General features: G+C 36.3%; 1 protein-coding gene across 1 annotated transcript; it reads left to right on the forward strand.

Moving 5' to 3' along the window:
• The first annotated feature begins 204 nt into the window (after positions 1–204).
• On the forward strand, positions 205–22276 carry RAD50 (RAD50 homolog (S. cerevisiae)). The gene is made up of 25 exons (XM_009580594.1): positions 205–426; positions 841–924; positions 1166–1317; positions 1944–2129; positions 2278–2482; positions 2961–3089; positions 3853–4018; positions 4894–5087; positions 5652–5858; positions 6743–6925; positions 7130–7287; positions 8176–8351; positions 9032–9269; positions 10646–10835; positions 11772–11898; positions 12135–12328; positions 12622–12732; positions 13311–13403; positions 13484–13597; positions 14382–14509; positions 15331–15555; positions 18590–18675; positions 19101–19243; positions 21613–21746; positions 22090–22276. The coding sequence occupies exons 1-25, from the start codon at positions 298–300 to the stop codon at positions 22274–22276; spliced, it is 3939 nt and encodes a 1312-aa protein (XP_009578889.1). The 5' UTR covers positions 205–297.
• The last annotated feature ends 1672 nt before the right edge of the window (positions 22277–23948 follow it).

The following is a 23948-nucleotide window of genomic DNA, read 5'->3' on the forward strand; positions in this document are numbered from 1 at the left end:
GCCATTGTTTTTGATTTAATGATAAATAGTATGGCAGTTCTCTTAACTTGGAGTTGATTAGCTTCTCAGCTTAAAACAAATGAGAGTTTTGCCTTCCTATGTTCTGTATCTTGAGCCATAACTGAAGAGCCTTAGCTGTGTTTTTAAAGATGTTCATAATATTTTGTGCTTGTATAGATGTGTTGTCAGCTTCCAGTGATAGGCTGTGATTTTTGCCTTCTGGATTTTTCACGAAGCTTTATTTTACAGGATTTATAACGTTTACACTTCTGACTTCGGAAGAGAAGTTCTGCAGAAATGTCGAAGATTGAGAAAATGAGTATTCTTGGAGTGAGGAGTTTTGGGGTAGAGGATAAAGACAAACAAATTATCACTTTCTTTAATCCGTTAACTATTTTAGTGGGACCAAATGGTGCAGGAAAAACGGTAAGACTTACTATATGTTTGGTTTTGCACTGTAAATAGCTCTGAAAGCCCTCAAAATACAAATAATGATCTCTACAGAAAAGTATTGATAATATTACAAAAATCTCGCTGTTTACTGTAAATAAACAGTAAAATAAACTGTAAAATACTGTGGTGTTTATTATTATTAGAGATTTTGCAGAGCACAGGTTGACATTTTTCATAGGAAATTGATCCGGATCCTGATGCAAACCGATTTTGCAAAGTACCATATTCTCATGATACTGAAAAAATAAAATGTTATTTCTTATTTCTTTCTCCTCGCATATTTAACTAATTTGTAAATATTTGGGCTGTTACTGTGGTTTTGCCTGTAGTCCATCTTGTTTACTCTAAATGGCCATTATAACTATATATTTATTTCTGTTTTCTTAGACTATCATTGAATGTCTTAAATATATATCCACTGGAGATTTTCCTCCTGGCACCAAAGGAAACTCATTTGTTCACGATCCAAAGGTAAAAGTCATAGTGACTAGATTTTATGTGCGTTTACTCCTAAGTCAGATACTTAACTGCACTCAGTGTTGTGATGAGAATGGGTATGCTCAAGCTCTAGACAGACATGAGCTGACCATATTGTTTCAGGAAAAACAAAGAGCTGGGGCAGATCAGAACATTACCCACAGCTGGGGAGGCACATATTCATTTGGATATTGAGAAGAATTTCCCTTATTCAGTTTTTTTGTTTCTATTAAAGGTTGCCAATGAAACAGATGTTAGAGCTCAGATTCGATTGCAGTTTCGAGATGTAAACGGAGAGCTCGTAGCTGTCCAGCGATCCATGGTCTGTACCCAGAAAGGCAAGAAAACAGAATTTAAAACACTTGAAGGTGTCATTACTAGAACAAGGTAAGTTTTTTTTTTTTCCTACTTTGGCATGAAGATCGGTTTGGGTTTTGTATATTTTTATGTATAAGACAAGAGAAAACTTCATAGTGTATTCCTTGAAGTAGCTACCAGTGCTCTTAGGTTAAAGCTGTGTAGTTTCATCACTTTATCTATTAGTTGATTCAAAAATCCTACAATTGATAGCCACTATAGTAATAGATACTTATATCTATTAACTTGCATTTATTTGAAAATTGTATTAATAATGGTAGGGTTTGAAAGTAGCATTGTGTGGAGTATGTAGGTTTTACTTCCTTTAGTACCATCTTCAGTTTCAGATCATTGTTGGCCCGTGTTTAACTCCGATCTCCACTATTTAAGAAGTGTATTCACTTAAATTCATTCAGGATCGGTTTTGCTCCCTCTGGTGGTTCTGCATAGTTTTAAGATGTTTAACAGTCTAGACTGCAATATTGACAGTGTTAAATGCGCGTGTTGAACATGGTAATTATATGGTTAAAAATTGTTACTCGTTAAGTTTTTGAATCAGTACGTTACAATGATCTTACACTGTTAAAAATGCAGTTTACTTTTAAAAGAATTTGCTAGTAACTTCTTTGGGGATTTTCTTTATCTGTGCTACATAGGCATGGCGAGAAGGTCAGTCTGAGTTCCAAGTGTGCAGAAATTGATCGAGAGATGATCAGCGCCCTTGGTGTTTCCAAATCGGTGATTAACAATGTCATTTTCTGCCACCAAGAAGAATCCAACTGGCCATTAAGTGAAGGGAAGGCCCTGAAACAAAAATTTGATGAGATCTTTTCAGCAACAAGGTTTTTTTCTTTACTGTAATTAAATAAAAACTAAGTAAGAAATGTCTTCTCTAATAATGTAGGTGTTAATGAAAATGTCTAAGGCATTGTTTCATACATCAGTGTTGCTATATTGCCAATAGGATCTGAAATTTTGTTTTTTTTAAAGGTATATTAAAGCACTGGAAACTCTCCGTCAGGTACGACTGAAACAAAGCTTGAAAGTAAGAGAGTGTCAGACAGAACTGAAATACCTAAAACAGAATAAAGAAAAAGCACAGGAAATCCAGGATCATCTTAGCAATAGAGAGGCTCAACTGGCTGCTTCTAAGGAGAATGTAAAATCTATTGAGAGTCAACTTGATCCTCTAAAGGTAATTTGCGTGATGATTACATTAAGACTTTAATACAAAACAATATATAGGTACTAAAGAACACAGAAAAATGTGAAAGCTGGACAAACTTCTTGGCCAAAATCTTACACTTTTATGTTGTGTTACCTAATCCTTTGCTCTGAAGCAGAATCAAGCATACCTCAACAAACCTGCAGATGCTGGTCTAATCTGTAAGCAGTCATTGGAGGTTTAAGAACATAGTTTGTGAAATTCTTGTAGCAGCATTGGATTTTTGTAGCTTAATTTAAAATCTCTCTTTCTCAAATTTAGCAGGTAACTAAAACTACTATAAACTGTATCTAAAAAACTCAACTCAAACTTAAAGCCCCCTATTTTTAAAAAATACTATATAAAGCTGAACGTTTTACACTTAGACTAACTATATTGTATAGAACAATTGATTATGGGATTCATAAGCTGGTGAGATATTTTACTTACAGCATTCTTTCCTTTGCAGAGTTCTCTGGCAGTAGTTGAACAGAATCTCATAAAAGTAATGAGGCTAGACAACGACATAAAAGCCCTGGAGAGCAGGAGGAGACAGATGGAGAAAGATAATCAAGATCTGCAACAGAAGATGGAAAAGGTTGCCTTTTAAATTCCATGCTGCCATATTTTCTGCTGAAGAATCATTCTCTTTTGCTACCCAGTGAACTAAGTATATCTTTTATTATGCATCGGATGTTGGTGAAAAACATTTTCATAGCCCCTGTAGCTCGCTTGATATTATCAGATAATGCAAATATGGCTCAATAAAGCTGTATTAGTTTCTGTGTAATTTGGGTTAAATTGCTTTTTGTAACTTTTCCCTCCAACATAGACTAGTTTGCCAGGAAGGCAAATACTGACAAAAGTTTTCATAGAAGTGATAATTACTGGTAACAATGCCCTGCAGTGTGTAACTTGAAAATACCTACTTCTCACTGTATGTTGATGATAGCCAGCACTTGTTTTGACCAGTATGGGATGGCTCCTGGCGTTAATCTTACTCATCTCCCTGAAGACTTTTCTTTCTTTCTCTTAAAATAAGAAATAATTGTCAGTCTTCTGTGTGATTGTGACAAGGCATTTAAAACTATTTTGAAAAATGGAAAGAAATTCCTTAGTGGTAAAAATTTAGATTCCTGTGTTTTATCAGCCTAAGAAAAATAGATTTTCCAGTTTTGCTTGTAGCATATTTAATTTTTCTTGATATATGTCTTAATACAGAAATTCTGTGTGGGAGGTGTTTATGGTCTTATTTCTTGAATTCCGTTATGGTAAAAACTATACTTTTTAAAAACATCATTAATTGGCTTACAAATTTAGTTAAAAAGCTAACTTTATTCTGTATTGTATTTGGTGTACAGGTTTTTCAAGGAACAGATGAACAACTAAGAGATAGATACCAGAACCACCAGAGGACAGTGAAGGAGAAAGAGAAGAGATTATCAGACTGTAAGCGTGAATTAGATAGAGCCACTAAAGAATGCCAGAGATTTAACAGTGAGAAATCAGAACTACTTATTGAACGAGGTATTTTAGACTTCATCTATAACCTTGTATTTATTTTTTAATGTAATTAAGATCTGAAATGGACCTGAAAACAATTGAAGGGATTTACACTGGACAAAACCCCTAAAATGTGTATGAGTTTGGGGTCAGCTGCACAGTATGGTATGAGACTCTCACAGGTGGACAGGTCTTGGCGTTCTTCCTCTGGAGTTTCTAATGTGCACTTGTTGTTTTAGCTATAATTACAACATGTAGTACCTTTATTCTTAAGTGGACCATTCTTTATAAAAATATTACAAATAGGTAATTTATGGTGGCATAGATCAATGTCAGCCTAGTAGTTTACAATATAGTTGTTTTCACTGTCTGAGCTTGTACTTTCTTTAGGTGATGAAAATGCCTGCTAACCAGATGTGATTGTATAAGTGTGTTTTAACCAAGAAAAACGTGAAAGCTGAATGCTTGGCATGCTTAGTATCTTGGGTGGGGGCTGGGGACGAGTCAGAGGGCTTTAGGATAATATTCTTTCATGTATCGTGTATTCTCTTTTAGATGGACTATGGGAATTTCAGTAAAGCTGTAGTAGTTGAGACACAAAATATATGCTTACATAAAGTATGTTTGGGCTTTGTTTGTTTATATTTATCAGAATAATATTTTTAGTGTTTTGAGAGGCTTTCCTTTAAATTCGTGATTTATTTAGTTAATAAAAATTTAGTTACCTGAAATAGCAATCTCTCAAGCTAAAGCTTGTTTTTACTCTGGAGCTTTTGGTGTTGTTTAAAAATACTTCGGTTTCAGAGACTTTAAGAAAATAGTTGCAGCTGACTTTGAATCCTAAATGTATCTTCTGCCGCGGTTTTTGAGCATTTATGTCACGTTTTCTTTTTGTGAAGGTCGTCTTCAACTACAAGCAGATCGTCACCAAGAACACATCACAACGAGGGATTCATTAATTCAGTCTTTGGCAGCACAGCTGGAATTAGATGGTTTTGAGCGAGCACCTTTTAATGAAAGGCACATTACTAGTTTCCACAGGTTGTTGAAGGAGAGACAGGAAAGAGATACAGAAGCTGCAAATCATTTGATGGTAAGAATTTTGTTGTTTTAGTAGTGTAGTTAGTATTGGTTATTAGTGTGTTATTGGTTCATATCTGTCTTTATGGTGTTGGGGGAGGAAAACCGAAGCCATTTTTTTCTTTTAGAATTCTTTGTTGTGGGTTGCCTGAATCTTTCCATGGAAATTAGTTTTGGAACTAAGAGTGGTCATCGAGTGATCTGAATTGTCAAAACTATTGAACAGGCAGTTCTTCAGATAGGTTTTTCTCAGCAGCCCTCTCATGCAGGTGGATCACTGACAAGCTAAAAAGCCTGAGGAAGAATTACAGTGGGCAACTGGTTTAAAAATAAGCAACTTTTTGTTGAAGTCATCTTTAAAATGGAGTTGCTCTCACAGAACACTACTGGTATGATGCATCTGCATTTTCCTATCAAAACATTTCAGCAGAAAATTTTAGACAAGTTCTAGTTATCTAAGTGTTTCAATGTCTTGTATTACAGTGGTGAGTATTTGCTAGCTAGTGTGAAGAAGTTTTTTTAAATGTTGTTTTCCTATGGAAAAAATAATGAGTATATTATTGCTGACTTCTTTCAGAGAGAATTTGCACGAAAAGAAGCAATGAAACAAAAACAGATAGATGAAATAAGAGACAAGAAAACTGGATTAGAAAGAACCATTGACCTGAAATCAGACATTCAAAATAAGAAACAAGTTGAACTGAAGAATGTAAAATATGAATTGCAGCAGTTGGAGGGGTTTTCAGACAGAATTCTGGAGTTGGATCAGGAGATTGTCAAGACAGTAAGTTAATGTAATTGAAAAGTTTATAGAAGTTTGAAGTAAAAAATTTTGGCTTTATCATGAAAAAAACCCGAACAAAAAACCCTCTTGATGTTTACTCCATCTGCTGCATTTTTGCCCTTTTAATACCCTCTCTATGCTTTGTCTGTTTAGATGGTGCGCCCTTTGGGGCAGGGACTATTCACTATGTTTTTGTACAGTGCATGCATAGGATATACTGCTTCTGCTTGGTGAGTTATAAATAGGCTAATAACCACAGCTAGTGATATCATAAGATTAGTCAGTCGTAAATTATTGGGCCAGAAAAATATGACCTGAAGTGCTACGCTACCTACACTTTTCCAGATGACTTGTCTGTGAGATGGGCTAGTTGGTTATAAGCATTTTATCCAATGAAGTATTATAAAGTTACAAGCATTTTATGTCCCAGTTGAACAGCTGGTTATGCCTTTGTAGCCAAATATTTTTGTGTTTGTTAGTAGTGTATGAATTCAGTGCTTGACAGTTTTTCTTCTAGCCTCCTCACTAGGATAATTCCAAATTTAATGTACAGTAGATGCTAAAATACAGAGAATCAAACTAAATATGAGTGAGCTTCCTGAAGTTAAATCATGTGGCCATGGCTTACGGTAAAAGCATGAGCAACTTAGGGTGGTACTACATTTCAGAACAGTGCATCCTGTATCTGCTTTACTTTCCCCATGCCAACATCACAGCCTTTGTCCTTTTTCATGTATTCTTTACAAATCTTGTAAATGTCATTACTGTAACAGCTAATGGTACTGCTGCCAGGCAGCTTAAGAGCTTTTTTCTGTTTCCTTTACTTAGAACTTTATTGATTAGCATAATTATTTAAGTCTTCTGGGCTTTTATTTTTTGTTTAGGAACATGAGCTTGAGAAGGCTGAGAGGAACAGCAATGTAGAAACACTCGAACTGGAAGTTCAAACTCTGCAAAATGAGAAAATAAACCTGGACAAAGCTCTTAGGAAGTTAGATCAAGAGATGGAACAGTTGAATCTACATACCACGACAATTACCCAAATGGACATGCTAAAGAAAGACAAAGTAATTTTTCTATCATCATCTCATAAGAGAGGGACATGAAATTAATACAGTCCCTTCAAGATTTGTGTATTTTTCAGGTGTTTATCAATAATCATATCTAAAGCTTCTGTCTGACTTCATAGAAGCCATTAACTTCATGAACGCATTTAGTGACATAAACTTGAACGTATGAAAAAATTAATTTAAAATGCTTTATTTCCCCAGGCAGACAAAGAGGAGCAGATTAGAAAAGTAAAATCAAGACATTCTGATGAACTGACATCACTGTTGGGATACTTTCCGAATAAAAACCAACTTGAAGACTGGCTTCATGATAAAAATAAAAAGATTAATCAGACAAGGGATAATCTTGCTGGCCTTAAGTAGGTATTAATTTAATTGATTATGTCTCCATAAGTATTTACGTAATTGTGAATTTAAATGTTGGAAAGTTTACTGTGCTTAACATACTTGTTACTTTAATTCATTATTGTTTATTTAGGATCTGCAAAACCAAAGAAAGCATTCTGCAGAATTTTTGTAATGTACAGCTGATATAGTTTGTGCTAGTTAATAAAATCACAACATTTGTAGTATGTCAAAGGCAGCACTAAAAGCAGATAGCAAAACACTGTTCTGGAACATCCTTAATTGTTTATACTAATCCTAGCTGAACGAATGTGCTTGGGGGTTGGATATTGCTGGTCTTCTTTTAAGTCACAGAGTGGTTAGTGACTATATCACAAGTTCATGTGTGATTACTTGTTCCTGATTTCATTTGATTATATAAAACAATCTGTTAGAAAGAGTAGGTAACATCAGCACACTATGCAGTGATACACATTAAACTTCCACAACACAAAACCCCCAAGGTTTTAAGTATAAGAATATTGCGTAATTCGAAGTATGGAACATGAGTAGAAGCATGCTAACGTTCTTTGCTTAAGAGATTCAGTAATATCTCATAAACAATAATTGTTGTAGGGGAAAAAAGTTGATATTGTATTATTCTGTAAAGTTTTGTATGGCTTTGTCGTTAGAAATGAGTTTCTCATCAGTAAGCATCTAGAAAACAAAAGGGAATTAAAATGAAACACTTTATGCTGTACTTAGATTAATAAAAAGTTGATGCTATAGATTTCCTAAAAATCATTAAAGAACAGCTCTGTAATACCAATTTCAGGTTAACTTCCCATGTTTTTGTTTTTGCTTAAACAGTTTGAAATTCTTCCTTTTTTTGTAATAAAAGAGTTTATGCATTGATGTTTCAGCAAACGACTGGCATCTGTAGAATATCATAAAACTTATGTCAGTAATGAGCTAAGAAAAAAAGAAGCACAGTTGTCCCTTCATGAAGCAAAACTTTTTGATGTTTGTGGAAGCCAAGATTTTGACAGTGATCTGAACAAACTTCAAGATGAAATTGAAAAAAGTTCAAAACAGCGAGGTAAATTTGTCTAAAGCTTGTTTTAAATGTAAGCCTCAGATATTGAGGACAGTCTGTTGCTTGTGCAAGACAATCGGCACAGAAACTGGTTTAAGAAGATTATTACTGAATCTTACGATTTTTTAACGAATTTGCCTTATCTTTACTACTGTTTCTGTTTTACACTTAAGCAGGATCAGTTGTTTGAATTATTTCAGTTAATTCTCTTACTATGTGTAAATGAAGTACCTGCTTTGGCTTACTGCCTATGTAGATTATGACCTTCTCAAAGCTAAGGAAATGTTTGAGTGCGTGGATCTGCCAGGTGTGAAGACAAGTGCAGAACCAGCCGTTCGGTTGGGTTTGGCCCATGGGGCCTACTACTAACTGAAAGAAAGTAATTTCTGAAGGAAGTATTCACTTGCGCTGTCAATTACAGAGGGATGAGCATGGCTTAGTAAAAGAGACTCGAAGAATAATTCAGGTTGACGAGGACTTCAGGACATGATCTAGGGCAACCTGCTGAAAGCAGGGGCAGCATTGAGTTCAGACCAGGTCGCTTAGGGCCATTTCAGTTTCCTCTCTTTGTGATTTTGTGGGTTATAATTTTGTCGCATTTATGGTAAATACGTATCTAGTTTAGATCTGATTATGCACTGTTTATATTTTTACATAAAGTCTTTTGTTTCTTTTTAAACCAGCTGTGCTTGCTGGAGCCACTGCAGTTTATTCACAGTTCATTACACAATTGACAGAGGAGAACCAGTCATGTTGTCCAGTTTGTCAAAGAGTTTTTCAAACAGAGGCCGAACTGCAAGATGTAATTAGTGATCTGCAGTCTAAGCTGCGTCTTGCTCCAGACAAACTGAAGTCAACAGAGTCTGAGCTTAAAAGAAAAGAGAAGAAACGTGATGAAATGATGAGTCTTAAACCACTTCGGTAAAGTCCTTAAGCCATATTGTTGCAAGCTGTTTCCTTTCAAATGCTTGGTTTTTGATTATTAGAAATTATGTAGACATCAAGGAAGCTTTATTTTAGGGCTAGTTAATTCATTAAAACATCTCATTGTTGAGACAAATATTTTGCTAGCATTGGTTCTCTGCTCATTTGGACTTTAATATTAAACTATTTTATATTTTTGGTATTTCTGGTCCTTTGGGGTTTCTCGTGAGAGTGAGGCAGAAAAAGTGGTTATATACATATTTTTCTGCCGATCATTTACACTATACAGGCACAGTTCCCCTCCTTGTTATTTATCATTGTATTTTAACATGGACAGGCTGTTTTTGTTGTTAATGAAATGTTTTCATACCATGTCACCTTAAATATGTTTCTTAAAAATGCTGAAATGGAAGTTTGTCTAGACAGAATGGGAACTGAACACCCTTTAATAATATCTTGATTTGTATCTCCTTTAACAAGACTTTTTGTTGCTGGCAGTTTTGTATGAATTATGATGTTCCAGAAAGGCATCTCTGGGTTTTATAGTGGATTACCAATGCCGTTTCTGTTTCCTTGAGGTTCAGTTATGTGCAATTCCATCATTTGGGAATGCATCTCTGTGTCTAATACTGATAACCCATATTAGATTGGACTGAATTTATTCCTTTATTTTAGTTATTTCGAAAACCCTTTTATGTTGGTGGGTTTTTTGAACTTGCGAGGCAATACAAAGCGTAGGTAATATTAACAAATTCAGAAAAGGTGCCTACAGTATTTTCCAATTTCCGGGCTGAATTTGTCTGTATTCTTAAAGCTATGAAAATACTAGACAGGCTGTTTTGTTGTTGCTTCCCTTTTCTCTTTCTGTTGCCTCCTTCCAAAACATAAACAAATAACACTAGCCCTAAAGAATTTTTGTCAGAGTCCTGGGGGTTTTTTTGCCCTTAGCATATGAACAGCATTTAAAGTAAGAGTATGCAGGTTTCCTGCCAGTAGGTGAAGAGGTTCTAGTCTCAAGAAATCTGCAGGTTGTTGTTCTGAGAGAATTTGGAGAATGTGTTAGAGTGTAGACCTTTTCTTCGCAAGAGGGCACTCTTGTACAGTGGATTTAGACCCTCTCATGAGCACTTCCTGTAATTAAGTTGAAAACCAAAAGAGATACTGTTTGCTGGTTTGTTTCATCTCACCTATCTAAAATGAGGGATGCATTACCTTAGCTCAATGGAACGTGGGCAAGGTTAAGGGGATACTATTTTGGCTAAATTTAGTCTTCCAGTATTAAATCATATCACAGTTTTTGTGATCTTGAATGTCTTGAATTTATGCTGCTGGTTTTGACAAAGGAAATTTTTCGGATTTGTGTTTTATTTAAGGCGAACTGTAGTTGAACTCCAAGATAGGGACATACCAGACTTGAGGAACAAGATACAGAATGCAAACAGGGATTTAACAGGCCTGAAGGGTGAGATAGAAGAACAGGAATCAGCCTTGCAGACAGCTTTGTCTAAGGAGGAAAGTGCCAAGGCGCGTTTACAGGATATAACACTAATGGAAAGGTACCAGGTATGCTTTGGTAATTTCTTTTAGCATATATAAAATGATACTCACTTGCTAGCATCTCAGTATGTAGACAATCAATAATATGACAAAACTCTGAGGTCTTAAGCCTTTTCAAGCCAAGTAAAAATACTTTAAAAGGCAGCATAGCGTAGGTGATCTTGGTACTAATAAAACTTAAAAGTTTTATGTAATAATTTTTGCTTTTGAGGACCACAGAGTCCCTTGGGTTCTGATTCAATTCTGTGCTATGGTAACTGGGAAAAGAGGTGTAATCCAGAACTTCAGCACGAACACAAGTACATCGAAGTCTTTTTCAGTCCTCCTAGTCAGGCTTCTGTCATTATCGTTCAGCGTGTTCTCAGCATCTACTCTGTGTACTTTCTGAAATCTTGTCACATAGGCTTCCTTGTTCTGTGCCATCTGAATATATGGTAAAGGGGAATTGATATCCTACACTTTTTATTATTCTGACACAGGAGACTGTTTTGAACAGTCTTCATGCCTTTATTACCAACACAAAATCTTTGCTCGACTGAGAACCACGAGAGGCACAATTACGTAGAGAATCAGGGGCCGGGCAAAGGACTGAGACCATTTCATGGGTGGGAGGTGGCAGCAGCTCCTGAGGCTCCAACAAGTCTGTTGTCGCAGAGACAGGTAGCACATGTAACTGTTCTGAGGTAACCTGGGGATGTCAAAAGCCCATCCATCTGTATTGACTGATTTCCTCCTGCAATTAGGAATTCCAGTTTCTAGCAGCCTGTGGGCTGAGATGACTTTACTGCTAATGATGTGACACTGCTCCAGCAGAGGAGATAAATTTGAAGGTCTCGAGTCATGTATGCCACAAGCCCCAAGCTTGTTCTTGTGTGCCAAAGATAAAAAATACATTGTTAAACACTAATACAATAATAATAGTACTTTTCCTCATACTTTCAGACTGATATTAGGGATGTTGAACGAAAAATTGCTCAGCAGGAGGCTAAGCTGCTAGGGGTCGATTTAAGTAGAACTGTTCTACAAGTAAGCCAAGAAAAACAAGAGAAAAAACACTTGTGGGATACAGGTAGGTCATGCAAAACTGGTATTTCCTTTTTATATTGAAAATAATGTTCTAAATTTGCTGCCATTAAAAACCTAAACTTTAGTTTACTTATTTTACATTCTGAAATAACTGTATTCTCATAGTTTGTTGTTTTGGTTTTTGGGGTCATACTAGCTTAATTTAGAGTTAAATTTTCATAAGGAAGACGACAAATGTTTTTAATAACAGATGGACTCTGTGTTTGTTTTCATCTACAGTTACTGGTAAAATTGAGTTAAATCAAAAACTCAAGCAAGACCAGCAAAATCAGATTCAGCAGCTAAAGAGTACAGTTAATGAGCTTAAAGCAGAGAAACTTCAGATTTCCAGCAGCATGCAGCGTCGTCGACAACTGGAGGAGCAAACAGTGGAATTAACTACTGAGTTTCAGTCCTTATGCAGAGAGATCAAGGTAGGAAATATTCTTAATTATTTAACCCTTAGCTTTGTTGTCCTGGGAAAAAAATCATAATCTTGTTATATTTAACATTGTCTGTAATCCTAGCAAATAATGTTTGTCCTGTGCTGCTATTGCATATCTTTGGGAATTTCCAGAACTTTATTAATACATGTTTTCACATCTATTTTTCAATACACATAAAAAAAAAGAAAGAAATTACCACATGATGTTTTTTACCACTTGAAAAAGTGTTGATCTTTAACAGAATGAGAAAACAAAAAGGATTTTCTCCAATTGCTTTTCAGGAAGCAAAAGAACAGGCATTTCCTTTGGATGCCACTTTAGAAAAACTGCAGCAGGAGAAGGAGGATCTAATGAATAAAAGGACTGCAAGTAATAAAGAAACACAAGAGAAGGTTTGTTTGCTTTTGACATAGCTGGGAGATAGAATTATATATTGGTTTTCAGGCATGGATGGAAGCTATGGTAATGAGGTCGCTTTTAGGAAAACAGCGGTGACTGTAGCGAATGCTTTAGATTGGTGGAAGTTTTAGGGAAGAAAAGGAACACAACCAAGTCAGGAGATGAACTCAATTGTAATTAACCTTTGGCAGTCTTGTCAAAATGCTTCTAGGGACATATGGCAATGTTTAGTGACCAATGGTATTAAAAGCCCTCCCTAATAGATGTAAGAGAGAAATAGCAAGGATGACTGTAACCTGTCCTTGCCAAGAGACAAACCTGTTTTACTCAGGTGAAGTGGCCCTCTTGTGTAAGCACAAATGAGTGATTTACCATTTGCTTTGGAAAACATTTTCATGGTAATAAGGAGCATCTGGGTTTCAAAAGCTGAAGGCTTTATTAGTAAATTAAAGGGAGTTATGATAAGGAATTGTACTTAGACAATAGTGTTATCCAGTATCTAATCTTTGATACAGAGCGTACCAGTTCTTGGACATACGACTGCATTTCATTTGAAATATTTCCTCTGCAGATAAATGGCATAAAAGAGAAAGTTAAAGATATAAACAAGTATGTGAAAGAAATTGAAAACTATATTCAACAAGGAAAAGAAGACTATAAAAAGGTAACCTAAAAAACAGTCAACAAAAAGTTGACATTAAAAGCACTTTCGTGTTCAAATCATATACCATTTTATTTCTTTAGCAAAAAGAGTCTGAACTTGAAGAAGTAAATTCTCAGTTAGCTGCCTGTGAGAAACGGAAGGAAATGATAAGTAAAGAGATGGAAATGATTCGACAAGATATTGACACTCAAAAGGTAGATGCATTGTTTTACAGCAAAATATATTTTGCATAGTTGAATTCATTTCTGGTTTTGGTTTAAGTCTGCCTAAGTCCGTAGTGGTACAGTTTGTCTCCTCCTGATTTGCTTAATCAGTTGTTAGTCAGAATAGCTGCTATACATGCATTAGGCTGAAAAATGTCCTGAGATTTGTATATGCAAAAGTAGATGCAGTTGAGAAAATGTCTATCTCTAACTATCCTTTTGTGGTATTTCCAAAAGGGGTAAGCATTTTCAAAAGTATCTTTGTGTGGAGAATACCTGCCTTCTGAAGTAAGACTGCTGTAAGGTGTTTCTAATTGCAGGTACCAAAAGTTGCTAGTTACTCCAGATTTTGTCAAGTACTTTAAATTCTTGTGTATATATTTCAAATACTGTTTACATTCTTTATAGGAAAGATGTCTTTCCCCATTCTACCCCACCACTTACTTGTAGAACTGAGATGGGGAACTTTGTTAAATCTCATTCTAAATTACTTGCCCCATTTGAAACATTGATTAATATTCGTGCACAGGGTCGCACTTGTGTTCGCCTGACAATAAATACTGTAAGTATTACTTCAGATTGAAATATGAAATAATACTGCTGGTTTCCATTATACCCTGTTTCTAGCACAAGATAAGTTCTCACTGTGATAATTTTCATTGTTGTCAATTATTTATGCTTGCAGCACGTTTTAGAGTTGTGCAGAACTCATACTTTGTAATTGAAAATCAGTATACTGAAACATTACACAACTTCTTGCTTTCTGTGGAGATAGATACAGGAAAGGTGGCTAGAGGATAATCTTACTTTGAGGAAACGGAATGAAGAGCTAAAAGAAGTTGAAGACAATGTAAAACACCTTGTGAAGGAGATGGGAGAAATGAAAGTCCCGCAAATGAAAAAGTAAGCATCTTCAAAACAGAATGGCATGTTTTGCATAAGAATTCACTGAATATCTGAATGTAATATTCACTGTGTTTCAGTGTGTTTCCTGGTCCACCTTTCTCCCCATTCATGTAGACCACTTCCTCCTTCAAACTCATGTTTGCATAATATCCCCATGACGACAAAATAAATGACTCAGTGAAATTATATAGTGCTTCTAGCTAGAAATACATATATGTGTACATGTGCATATACCTGTTCCAGTCTAATCCATTTTTTTTAATGACTTCCACTGTTAAATCCACATTTAAAAAAGAATTCATGTCTCTGGATAAGAATATTTAGTTTTCATTTTCAGCTTAGGTCTCAGCAGCAAGTTTTGTATTTATTTCAGTAGTTTAATATTAATTGCTTAGATAATAAACACTTTTGAAAAGGAATTAGTCCTATGCTGGTTCTTATGTGTGAACCATTCATTTAGCTTCCTAGAGGTTATCCAATTAATTAATCTTACTTTGCTCAGTATCCTAGTTTAATTCCACCTATGAAATTAATTGTTTCCTATGTTTCTACATGTAGCACTTTGGCATTTCATCTTGATAACTTGCTTCTCATACTCAGAATAGTGATTTGAATGTGTTCTTAACAAACTTTAAAATATTTTTATTTCAATAATGTCTTAATTTCAGTTACATTAGTACTATAATTTTAACTGTTACAGACTTTATAGATACAATATAATGAACTATTGTCTAACATAAACTTGAAATTAGAACCCTGATTAAAAAATTGTGAAACACTAAATACAAAAGACTTGTATATCAATTATGATTTCACAGTGAACAAAAACATTTAGAGGAGAAAATAGAATCTCTGAAAAGAAACCATCATGTTGCACTTGGCCGACAACGTGGATTTGAGGAAGAGATTGTTCGGTTTAAAAAGGAACTTCGAGAGTCACAATTCAGAGATGCAGAGGAGAAATACAGGGATATGATGATTGTTATGAGAACAACAGAGCTGGTGAACAAAGATCTGGACCTTTATTACAAGGCTCTTGATAAGTAAGTATTGTCATATGAGGGTAATTCTTAAATGTTTTAGGCTTTATTACTATTGATAACCTTGATGCAAATCAGCTTTCAATTTCAGACTTCCTGGGGTAACTTAGAGATAATAAATTGATATAATTCTTTGAGGTATATAATTATTTCTCTTTATAAAATCAGATATTTAAATATTAAGATAACATAACAAGATACAACTTTTTAAGTAAATTAATTAAAATATACTACAAACAGCACAGGATTGGTAGGATGTAGGAAATAAGTTAATGTATATGATGTACATACAGTTAGTGTATTGACAGTAATAATGGAATTTAATATAGTCATAGATAAGTGCAGTGATCATTACAATTTTATTCCCAATTCTCTGTAGGACCCTTTTTGAGTTATGGTTGTAGGTGTTAGGATTCATATTAGCAATGCAACAATTCAAGTTGAGAGATAATAGTGAGTGAACCCAACACATCACCCACCTGTGCCTTCTGTGCTGAATTCTTGGCGCGAAATAATCTTTTGCTGTGTTGCCTGTGGTGGTTACAGAATGTCCAGAAAATAAATACATTCAACTTTGTTTTTCATATGAAAACACGTGGAAGAGCCAGTGGAGCTGCAGGCTGTTCCTCTGACCCTGTTCGTCTGTAGCTTTTTTTTCCCACTTGAAGGCATTTTTAGGAAGCTTTTGTAAGTGTGTCTCCCAAAATTGCTGATGATTTTCCTTTCTTCCTGTAATTTTGGTTTTGGTTTGGGTTGGGTTTTTTTGAGGGAAGTAGAGAAAAGTATTACAGGATACGCAGTGGGAGAATGTGTTTCTTAAAAGTCTGTCTCACATGTTCTCTCAAAATACATAAACTCCACAGTACGAGTTTAGGAAAGGTGAAATCTGTGTTTAAATCCTTCATTATTAACCCAGATCTTTCTTGCATAGTCTCTCGTACTACTTTTCATTTCTAAAGCAGTATGTTTTAGCATCTTCTGGTCATAGCTTAACATGAATAAGGTATGCCAGGTAGATTACTTGTTCCCCGTGATCATCTTCTCAGATGTGTTTTCATTAAAGAATATTACAATAGAGAGGTGTTTTTTCCCCTTTTCCAGTGTGGGTGGTTTTGTGCTTATATTAGAGAAGGCAAGATCAAAAGAAGCATGTCTTGCATTTGATGGAAAGTGTAGTAAACTTTGTGATTGTTTCTGCTTCCTCTGGAAGCTTGTTTTCTAGTCTTGGACTGACTGGCCAAAAATAGCATCTCAAAATTTGTAAACAGATACAAAATAAAACATATGGCTCCCTAAAAAACCCTGTACGTTCAATTATAATGATGGAATTGCAACCTGATGGACAATGGGGAAGGATCTTGGAATCAGTGGATACATTTCAGGAAATACGAAACTGGTGCTCAGTGACAGAAAGATAAATTGAATATTAGGAACAAAAAAGAGAAAGAATGTAAATGTATACATTCACAATACACCCATGTCTTGAATATAGTATGCCATTTTGGTCCCCTGTATTAAAGGGGTCTAGTAGTGCTGGAAAAAGGAGCACAGAAGGGCAGTAATGTGGTTGAGGGTACAGCATAATGGTCAAGAGGAGAAACTAAATAGATGAGATCTTTCCAAGGTGAGAAGACAGGTCTCAATGGTTATTAAACACGGTGGTCTAGAGGAACCCTGTTTTAAGCAGTTTTAATGATAAAATAAATATGTTTAATATTAGAATGCAAGTTAATCCAAAATTTATGTTGTGAAGATTTAAATTGTTCAGAGCATGTATAATTCTTCCCTTTCAGCTTAAATGGAAATGCACTCCAAGAATTTCCCTTTTAGAATTCAGAATCTTTTTGTATGGTATCAAATGATCTATTGTTTCTAATTAAGGCAAAACAGGAAATCAGTCTTGTAATTTCAAGAAAAATAGATAAGCATCACTTATTGGTAATCGTCTGAAAAATCGGTGAGACGAAATGTTAACTCTAATGGCCAGAGATTGAAAACTGTATTTGTAGCTGGGAAAACCAACATTTTGGGTGTTCCGTGCTATCAGCTGATATTTCTTGACTTAATATTTAGAGGTTTATTATAAATATTGATGAGGAATGCATTCTTTGGTTTAATTAAGTAAATAGTTGAAAATACTTTCTTCTTTGTTTAGACTTAACAAATCCTGTTAGAGTTGATACTTCAGTATTCCCCAGAACAGGTGGAAATAATTCCTATAAGAGGGGAGGTAGGAAAAGTATATGTAAACATCCATTTCAGAAGTATATTTTATTTCTACCATAGTTTTTTGAAAGAAGACATTGGCATAAATTGAGCAACCATTTTTTTCATTACAGAGCACTTTTTCTTTAAAAAGCCAAGTTAGAAATGTAGCATCCTGTCCTTTCTTGAATGCTTTCATAAGGAATCATTTATTATTGAACTGAAGTCATGTTGGTATATTAACCGGCGGAATTAAATTGAAAATTATTAATGACATCCTATGTTACTCTTGCTGCTGAAGAGAAAGGTAGCTCTAGTCATAACGTCTGTTTTGGTAATTATACATTACGTTCTCGAAACAGAATTCTCTGCTCTGAGGGAACTTCACAGGCTCTCCTTTCCTACTGAGACTCAGTTGTTTGCACTGTTGCGGGGGACTGTGCCAATGAGTAACACTACTATCTTTTGGAAGACTTAACATCAGATTCATCTTCTTGGTGTCAGTCTGAAAATATACCCCACACATAAATTATAAATCTCTTAAAAAGTCAGGTAAACTTGCTTTCTGTTGAGTGGCTGACTGCAAATCTTTTTGTCTTCATTACTATCCTACTTCTTGAGACTGAGCAGTTTGTGAGAGTAGAATTATTTACAAAATAGAGTGTGTTTAGTCTTTAGATACTTATGCATTCAAAATGAACTAGTACTACATTTTTAGTAAAAGTATTTAGGGAATGGAAAGGGACCTGCTGCCTTCCTTAAAGCTTCTGTAGTCCGTAGCAGTCCATGGCTGCACCTATAACAATTTGTACTTTGTGTTGGTGTTCTTTAGAGCAATAATGACATTTCATAGCATGAAGATGGAAGAAATTAACAAAATAATACGTGACCTTTGGCGAAGCACCTACAGAGGACAAGGTACGTAATTTTTTGTAGTTTTGCCCAAATGTATCCATGTGATATTGAACACTGCATACTGAAAAGTGTTTGTTCAAAATATCGAAAATCCAGGATCTGAAAATAGTTGGCTCCATTCTAAAGGCTACATCTGTTGGTCACTACTATAATCTCCTTTATTACATGTTATGTAGCTAGTTACAGGATAAATAGAGGTAATTTTCCCTTTTCTGTGTTTTCCAAAGTTATGGTTTCCTTGAGACAGGGGAACTGCGTGAGTTCATTCCTTCAATTTTGGAAAAATTACTTTCAAAAACGTATCTATTAGTGGCAGTTCTGAAGAGAATTTTTGATGGTTACTGCATATTATACCTCAGCTCTGTTTAATCCTATGATATTTTTAAAGATTTTTGATAATGTAAAAACTGTCTCCTTCCCATTTTCAGATATTGAATATATAGAAATTCGTTCTGATGCAGATGAGAATGTCTCAGCCTCTGATAAAAGAAGAAGTTACAATTACAGAGTAGTAATGATAAAGGGAGATACAGCATTGGATATGCGAGGAAGATGTAGTGCTGGGCAAAAGGTAATAGCATTTTCTAGTATGCAGTAAACAGGATTCTGAAAACTGACTCAGGTGAATGCAAGAGAGTGTAACGCGTTCTGAAGTGACCCTGAAGAACAGGTGGCTCCAACTAATTTACAATTCTGTACAACTTTCCTTCACTGTATCTGGATTTTGCTGACAGTATGCAATATATGATTCTGAACATCTGAACTCTATTTTGGGGTGCCAAAATCCATTGTTTCAGTTGGGGACTGGTCTGAGTCCTTGCAGGAGTGAAGGGTTCAACTTCCCTCTCAAGTTCAAATCCTCCCAGTCTCTTGCTAGTTACCACTAAGGTTCCCATAGCTTTAAGTCTATTGACTTGCTCCCATTATTTTTTGCTTCCTGAGGGCTGGCCCTTGGTCTTTTTTTCATGACTGTGTCTGCCTCTAAGTATGGTAAGACCTCTTTTTCTCCAAGTTATGCTACTCTCCCCTACTGCTGAATATAACCTTTCATTTCATGTCACCAAATATCATACCATGCCATACTTTCAGGCATTGCATTTCATTCTGTCCTATCTGTGTCAGCTGTCAGCTCTGCACTTTGGCCATTCAGCTGTCTCGGTACTTTAATAACGCACACTGGCCAAGTGGCCTGATACCACACCTGCCTTGACGGTACCAGTGATCAGACGTTCATCATAGTTAAACACACCTCTTTCACATGTTGGGGCTTGAGTTGTTGTTTCCACCTGTCTGTTATGTTATGGCAGAGCATCTAAAATATTCCTAAGCAAGAGAAGAGAAGAGAACTAGCCTTGTTCATCTGCCTCCAAAATCACCATCTATACTGATTTCTTTCTTTAATTTTTTTTTTTTTTTTTAAATAGCTGAGGTATGGAAAAAAACTATAGTACTTGTAGCCATTTGACACTTGGCATATTGGTTACGCAGCTTGGGTAACCAACGCTACTTGCAGTATTACAGCAGGAAACTCTGCTTCTTGCTTAGATGAACCATTTCCACCAGAACAAGCGATCTTCCTAAATGCAGAGACAGTAGAAAGGGACAAAAATGCAGCCAGGGCTGCTCTTATTTCTTCCCTGCTGGAACACTTTCTGCCCATCCTTTGTGCCTGCTGCACTGTAAATAGAAGACCTAGAGAGCTCGCCCCGACACTTAAGGCTCTCTATGCAAGGTGCCAGTGACAGCCTAGCCCGAGGACACTGCCGTTGTATGAGGGAGATGCATTCTCCTTCCTCTTTTGCAGTGGGAGGTGGAGCTTTCTGGCTCCCTTTCCTCTGCAGTAGCTGAAAGGGCTATGATGGCAGCAGATTTAGATCTCTTCGATGTTGAGGAAGAATTGCCATTATCTGGAGTAACGAACTGCCGCCTGCTTTACCTCCAGAATAGCAATTCCCACCATGTTGCTTACTCCAGCAGAGTCTCATTGGCAGCCAGGCCTTTTCCATGACCAGATGGTACAGACAGTAGTAGAAAATGAAATCAAGGAATGGAACAAAATGACACACAGTATTTTTAAGGGCATACAGTAGTAGAATCATGAAAGGGTATTTCATGAGAAGATGAATACTGTATTGTTGCTTTGATATGAAAAATGCTGTCAAATTAATTCCCACCTAAGTGTAGATGTGTACTTGGTTTTGAAAATTCCATACTAATTTTGGGGGAAATCCAAATCTTATAAAACAGCAGTATAGGCAAAAAATGTGTCCTCTCCTAGGATGTTACGTTAGAGTCCTATGTAAATGAGACTGAAACTGGTTCACAGTTTCTTAGCTTATATTCTGAGAATTCTTTGATCATGAACTGTGATGCCAGCAGCTGTGATAATTGGAAAGTATTTTTGGCAGCACAGTTTCCATCGAGTGTTCTGTAATTTTCACTAAATTTCACTACAGGAGATCTAATAATAATATGATTAAGAATTTTAATACAAAACTAACGTGTAAGGTGGTAAATCCTAAATCCTACTGTCGTCAGTTTTAGAAACTAGTCAGGAGTTCAGTAACTCAAACTTAGTGATACGCGTACAAATTTCCACTATCCCTGCTGCAGTAGGGCGAGGCTTGAACAGAGTATAGGGGTAATGCAGATGGCAATGTCGTAGCATCTTTACCTCAGATTGTAATCCTTACTTCCAGTATCTCCTGAATTTTGAGTATTTTTCCAACAGTACTTTGTAGAGTGGATCTTTCAATTCAAACTTCAAGTTTTAATGACAATTGTTGTTGTCATTTTGTGAACTATCAGTGCATTGTTACGTAAACTTTAGTCATGGATTGTAACGGCATTAAAAATAGCATGTTACATGTAGTTCCTCTATGAACACTTTGAAGAGTGAGATTTTGGTGTTAGTTTCTCTGTTGGTTTTTTTTTCCTTAGGTGCTTGCTTCTCTTATTATTCGTCTTGCTCTAGCAGAAACATTCTGTCTCAACTGTGGCATATTGGCACTAGATGAGCCTACTACCAATCTTGATCGAGAAAACATAGAGTCTCTTGCACATGCCCTGGTGGAGTAAGTGATCTCTTCTTGTGAAGCTTAAAGATGGATATTTTTCAAATGTTAATACTAGTCGGCAGAAGTGAATTACATTTTAAGCTAGCATATCTTTGTTGGCATCTGCAGATAGACATGCAAAGCAGTTTTAGATTCCCTCTCCTTTATCTGGAAAAAAAAAAATAATAATTTGAGGGTTTTTTTTATGTGGGTAAAAAGAGTTGCTAAAGAGCGTTAGATTGCTTGACGGTTCATGTCATTCGTTATCAATAGTTAAATATTTTTGTGCTATGTATTTACAAGTTCTCTAAAACTAAAATGTGATTTAGATAAATATACACTAAATAATATCTCTTTGTAGGATAATAAAAAGCCGCTCACAACAGCGTAACTTTCAGCTTCTGGTGATAACTCACGATGAAGATTTTGTTGAACTTCTGGGTCGTTCTGAATACGTGGAAACATTCTACAGGATAAAGAAGAACATTGACCAGTGCTCTGAGATCATGAAATGCAGTGTCAGCTCCCTAGGCTCATACGTTCATTAGAATTTCAAGTAATTACGTATTATAGACTGGCTTAGCTGCCTAATTTCATAGAGCTCAAATGAAGGCATCTGAATATATAGTTCCTTCGTATCATATACTGAAGATTTGTAACAATTCTAGTTAGAGTGTAAAACTATTAGACTTTTAAACTTCATGTCTTTCTACATATTTCTGTGCCTGGGTTTAAGAATCACCACGATTTGGAAGAATTTAAAGGAATACAACGCAGTTAACTTTTAGATGTATTTTATGCTTGAAAAGTGAAAATAAAGTCGTGATTTCTTTGCGTATGTCCTGGCAGATTCTTTGGAACAGCTGCAGCTCTGTCGATAGAATAGGGCTTGCTCTCCATCACCGCATTATGGCAAGTTTCAGGATTGATTTGTATCTCTCTAGTCAAGGCGTGTTCATAGCTACGCACCTAGTCTACACAAAATTCAGAAGATTCAAAGAGAACTTTTACTACTTTCTCTACAAGGTAACATTACTCTGGCTGTTCAAAGACAGAATCTTCACAAAGTATAACAGCTTTCTTTAGAATAAAGGAAAATCCCATCTCTAACTAGATGAATGAGTGAATGGATGACAGAAGCATATTTTAACCATATTGTCTTTGCTTAGTGTCATTTACCTCTCTGCTGCTTTAAGATGATGGCATTTATGAGAGTTATGGCATACTCTGATTCTCCATGAGATGCAGTCAAGTTCTGTGCAAATGATATGAAAATGCCTTAGAGACCTAATTTATATGGATGCTGAGCTTTGCCTGCACCACTCGAGTTTTTCCCGAAGCTCTTTTCCTGGGTACAGCAACACCCGATGGCCCTACAGAACGCAGGCCAAGGGGAGCCTACCACTCCATGACAACGGAAAGCCAACAGGGATGGCACGCTTCAAAATGTGAAGGACCTGATCGTCACAAGTCCTGAGATTTCAGACAAGGGTTCCTCAGTGACATGCCTTGCCACCTCAGAAGCCATGCAGGCCCTGGGGAATGCAATTTCTGGGTCTCTGTTTCTTCATAACCAAGTAAGGGAGCACCTCTTCTACCCTGAACTCTGGGTACAAGTCCACAAACAAAGCTGGACTTACAACTCTTCAAATCCTCGCAGACAGCAGTGATGGGCTGAACCTCCCGCAGACAGAGTATGACCAAAGCTCAATTTCAGAGGAAGAATCTTTAAACCATCATGAAAAAAAAGTTAAATCTCTGTAACATCAGGACATTTGTCTTTGGCAGATATGCAAATGAGGCTGAGAACGTTGCACACTGCCTGCCTCCTCCTTCAGGATGCAGGAATCCCTTCATTTCACAAGGGTGAAGAGCAGTTTCCAAAAGCAGGTGAGGACAGGGGTAGGAGTGTGGGCAAACCTGGCAGGTGCAGCAGGGCCCGGGGCCGGTTAAGCACCACGGACAGAGGCAGCCCGGAGGCTTTGCCCAAGGGGACAGTGAAGCGTGGCCCTGCCTGCCCACAGGGGCTGTGCTGTGGCTCCTGGCTCTGCTGAGCCCCTCACCTTAATTCATCCCACCGGCGACACCACCCGCTAAAGGGTGTAGACAACATCTGCACCAAAAAAGACAAAACCCAACAGTACGGCGGGTCTGATTCTTCATCTCAATGTTCTTCAGCCTTCTACATGGCCAGAGAGTTAAGCGGACTTGGCAGTAGGT

The sequence above is a fragment of the Fulmarus glacialis genome, unplaced genomic scaffold, assembly GCF_000690835.1.
Source record: "Fulmarus glacialis isolate BGI_N327 unplaced genomic scaffold, ASM69083v1 scaffold39510, whole genome shotgun sequence".
Taxonomy (NCBI): domain Eukaryota; kingdom Metazoa; phylum Chordata; class Aves; order Procellariiformes; family Procellariidae; genus Fulmarus; species Fulmarus glacialis.

Excerpts from the sequence above, each read along its gene's own strand:
- RAD50 (XM_009580594.1), top strand. The coding sequence starts at position 298 with ATGTCGAAGATTGAGAAAATGAGTATTCTTGGAGTGAGGAGTTTTGGG. Across the intron at positions 3,090-3,852 it reads TGCAACAGAAGATGGAAAAG|GTTTTTCAAGGAACAGATGA; the intron begins GTTGCCTTTTAA and ends TTTGGTGTACAG. Across the intron at positions 15,556-18,589 it reads TATTACAAGGCTCTTGATAA|AGCAATAATGACATTTCATA; the intron begins GTAAGTATTGTC and ends GGTGTTCTTTAG.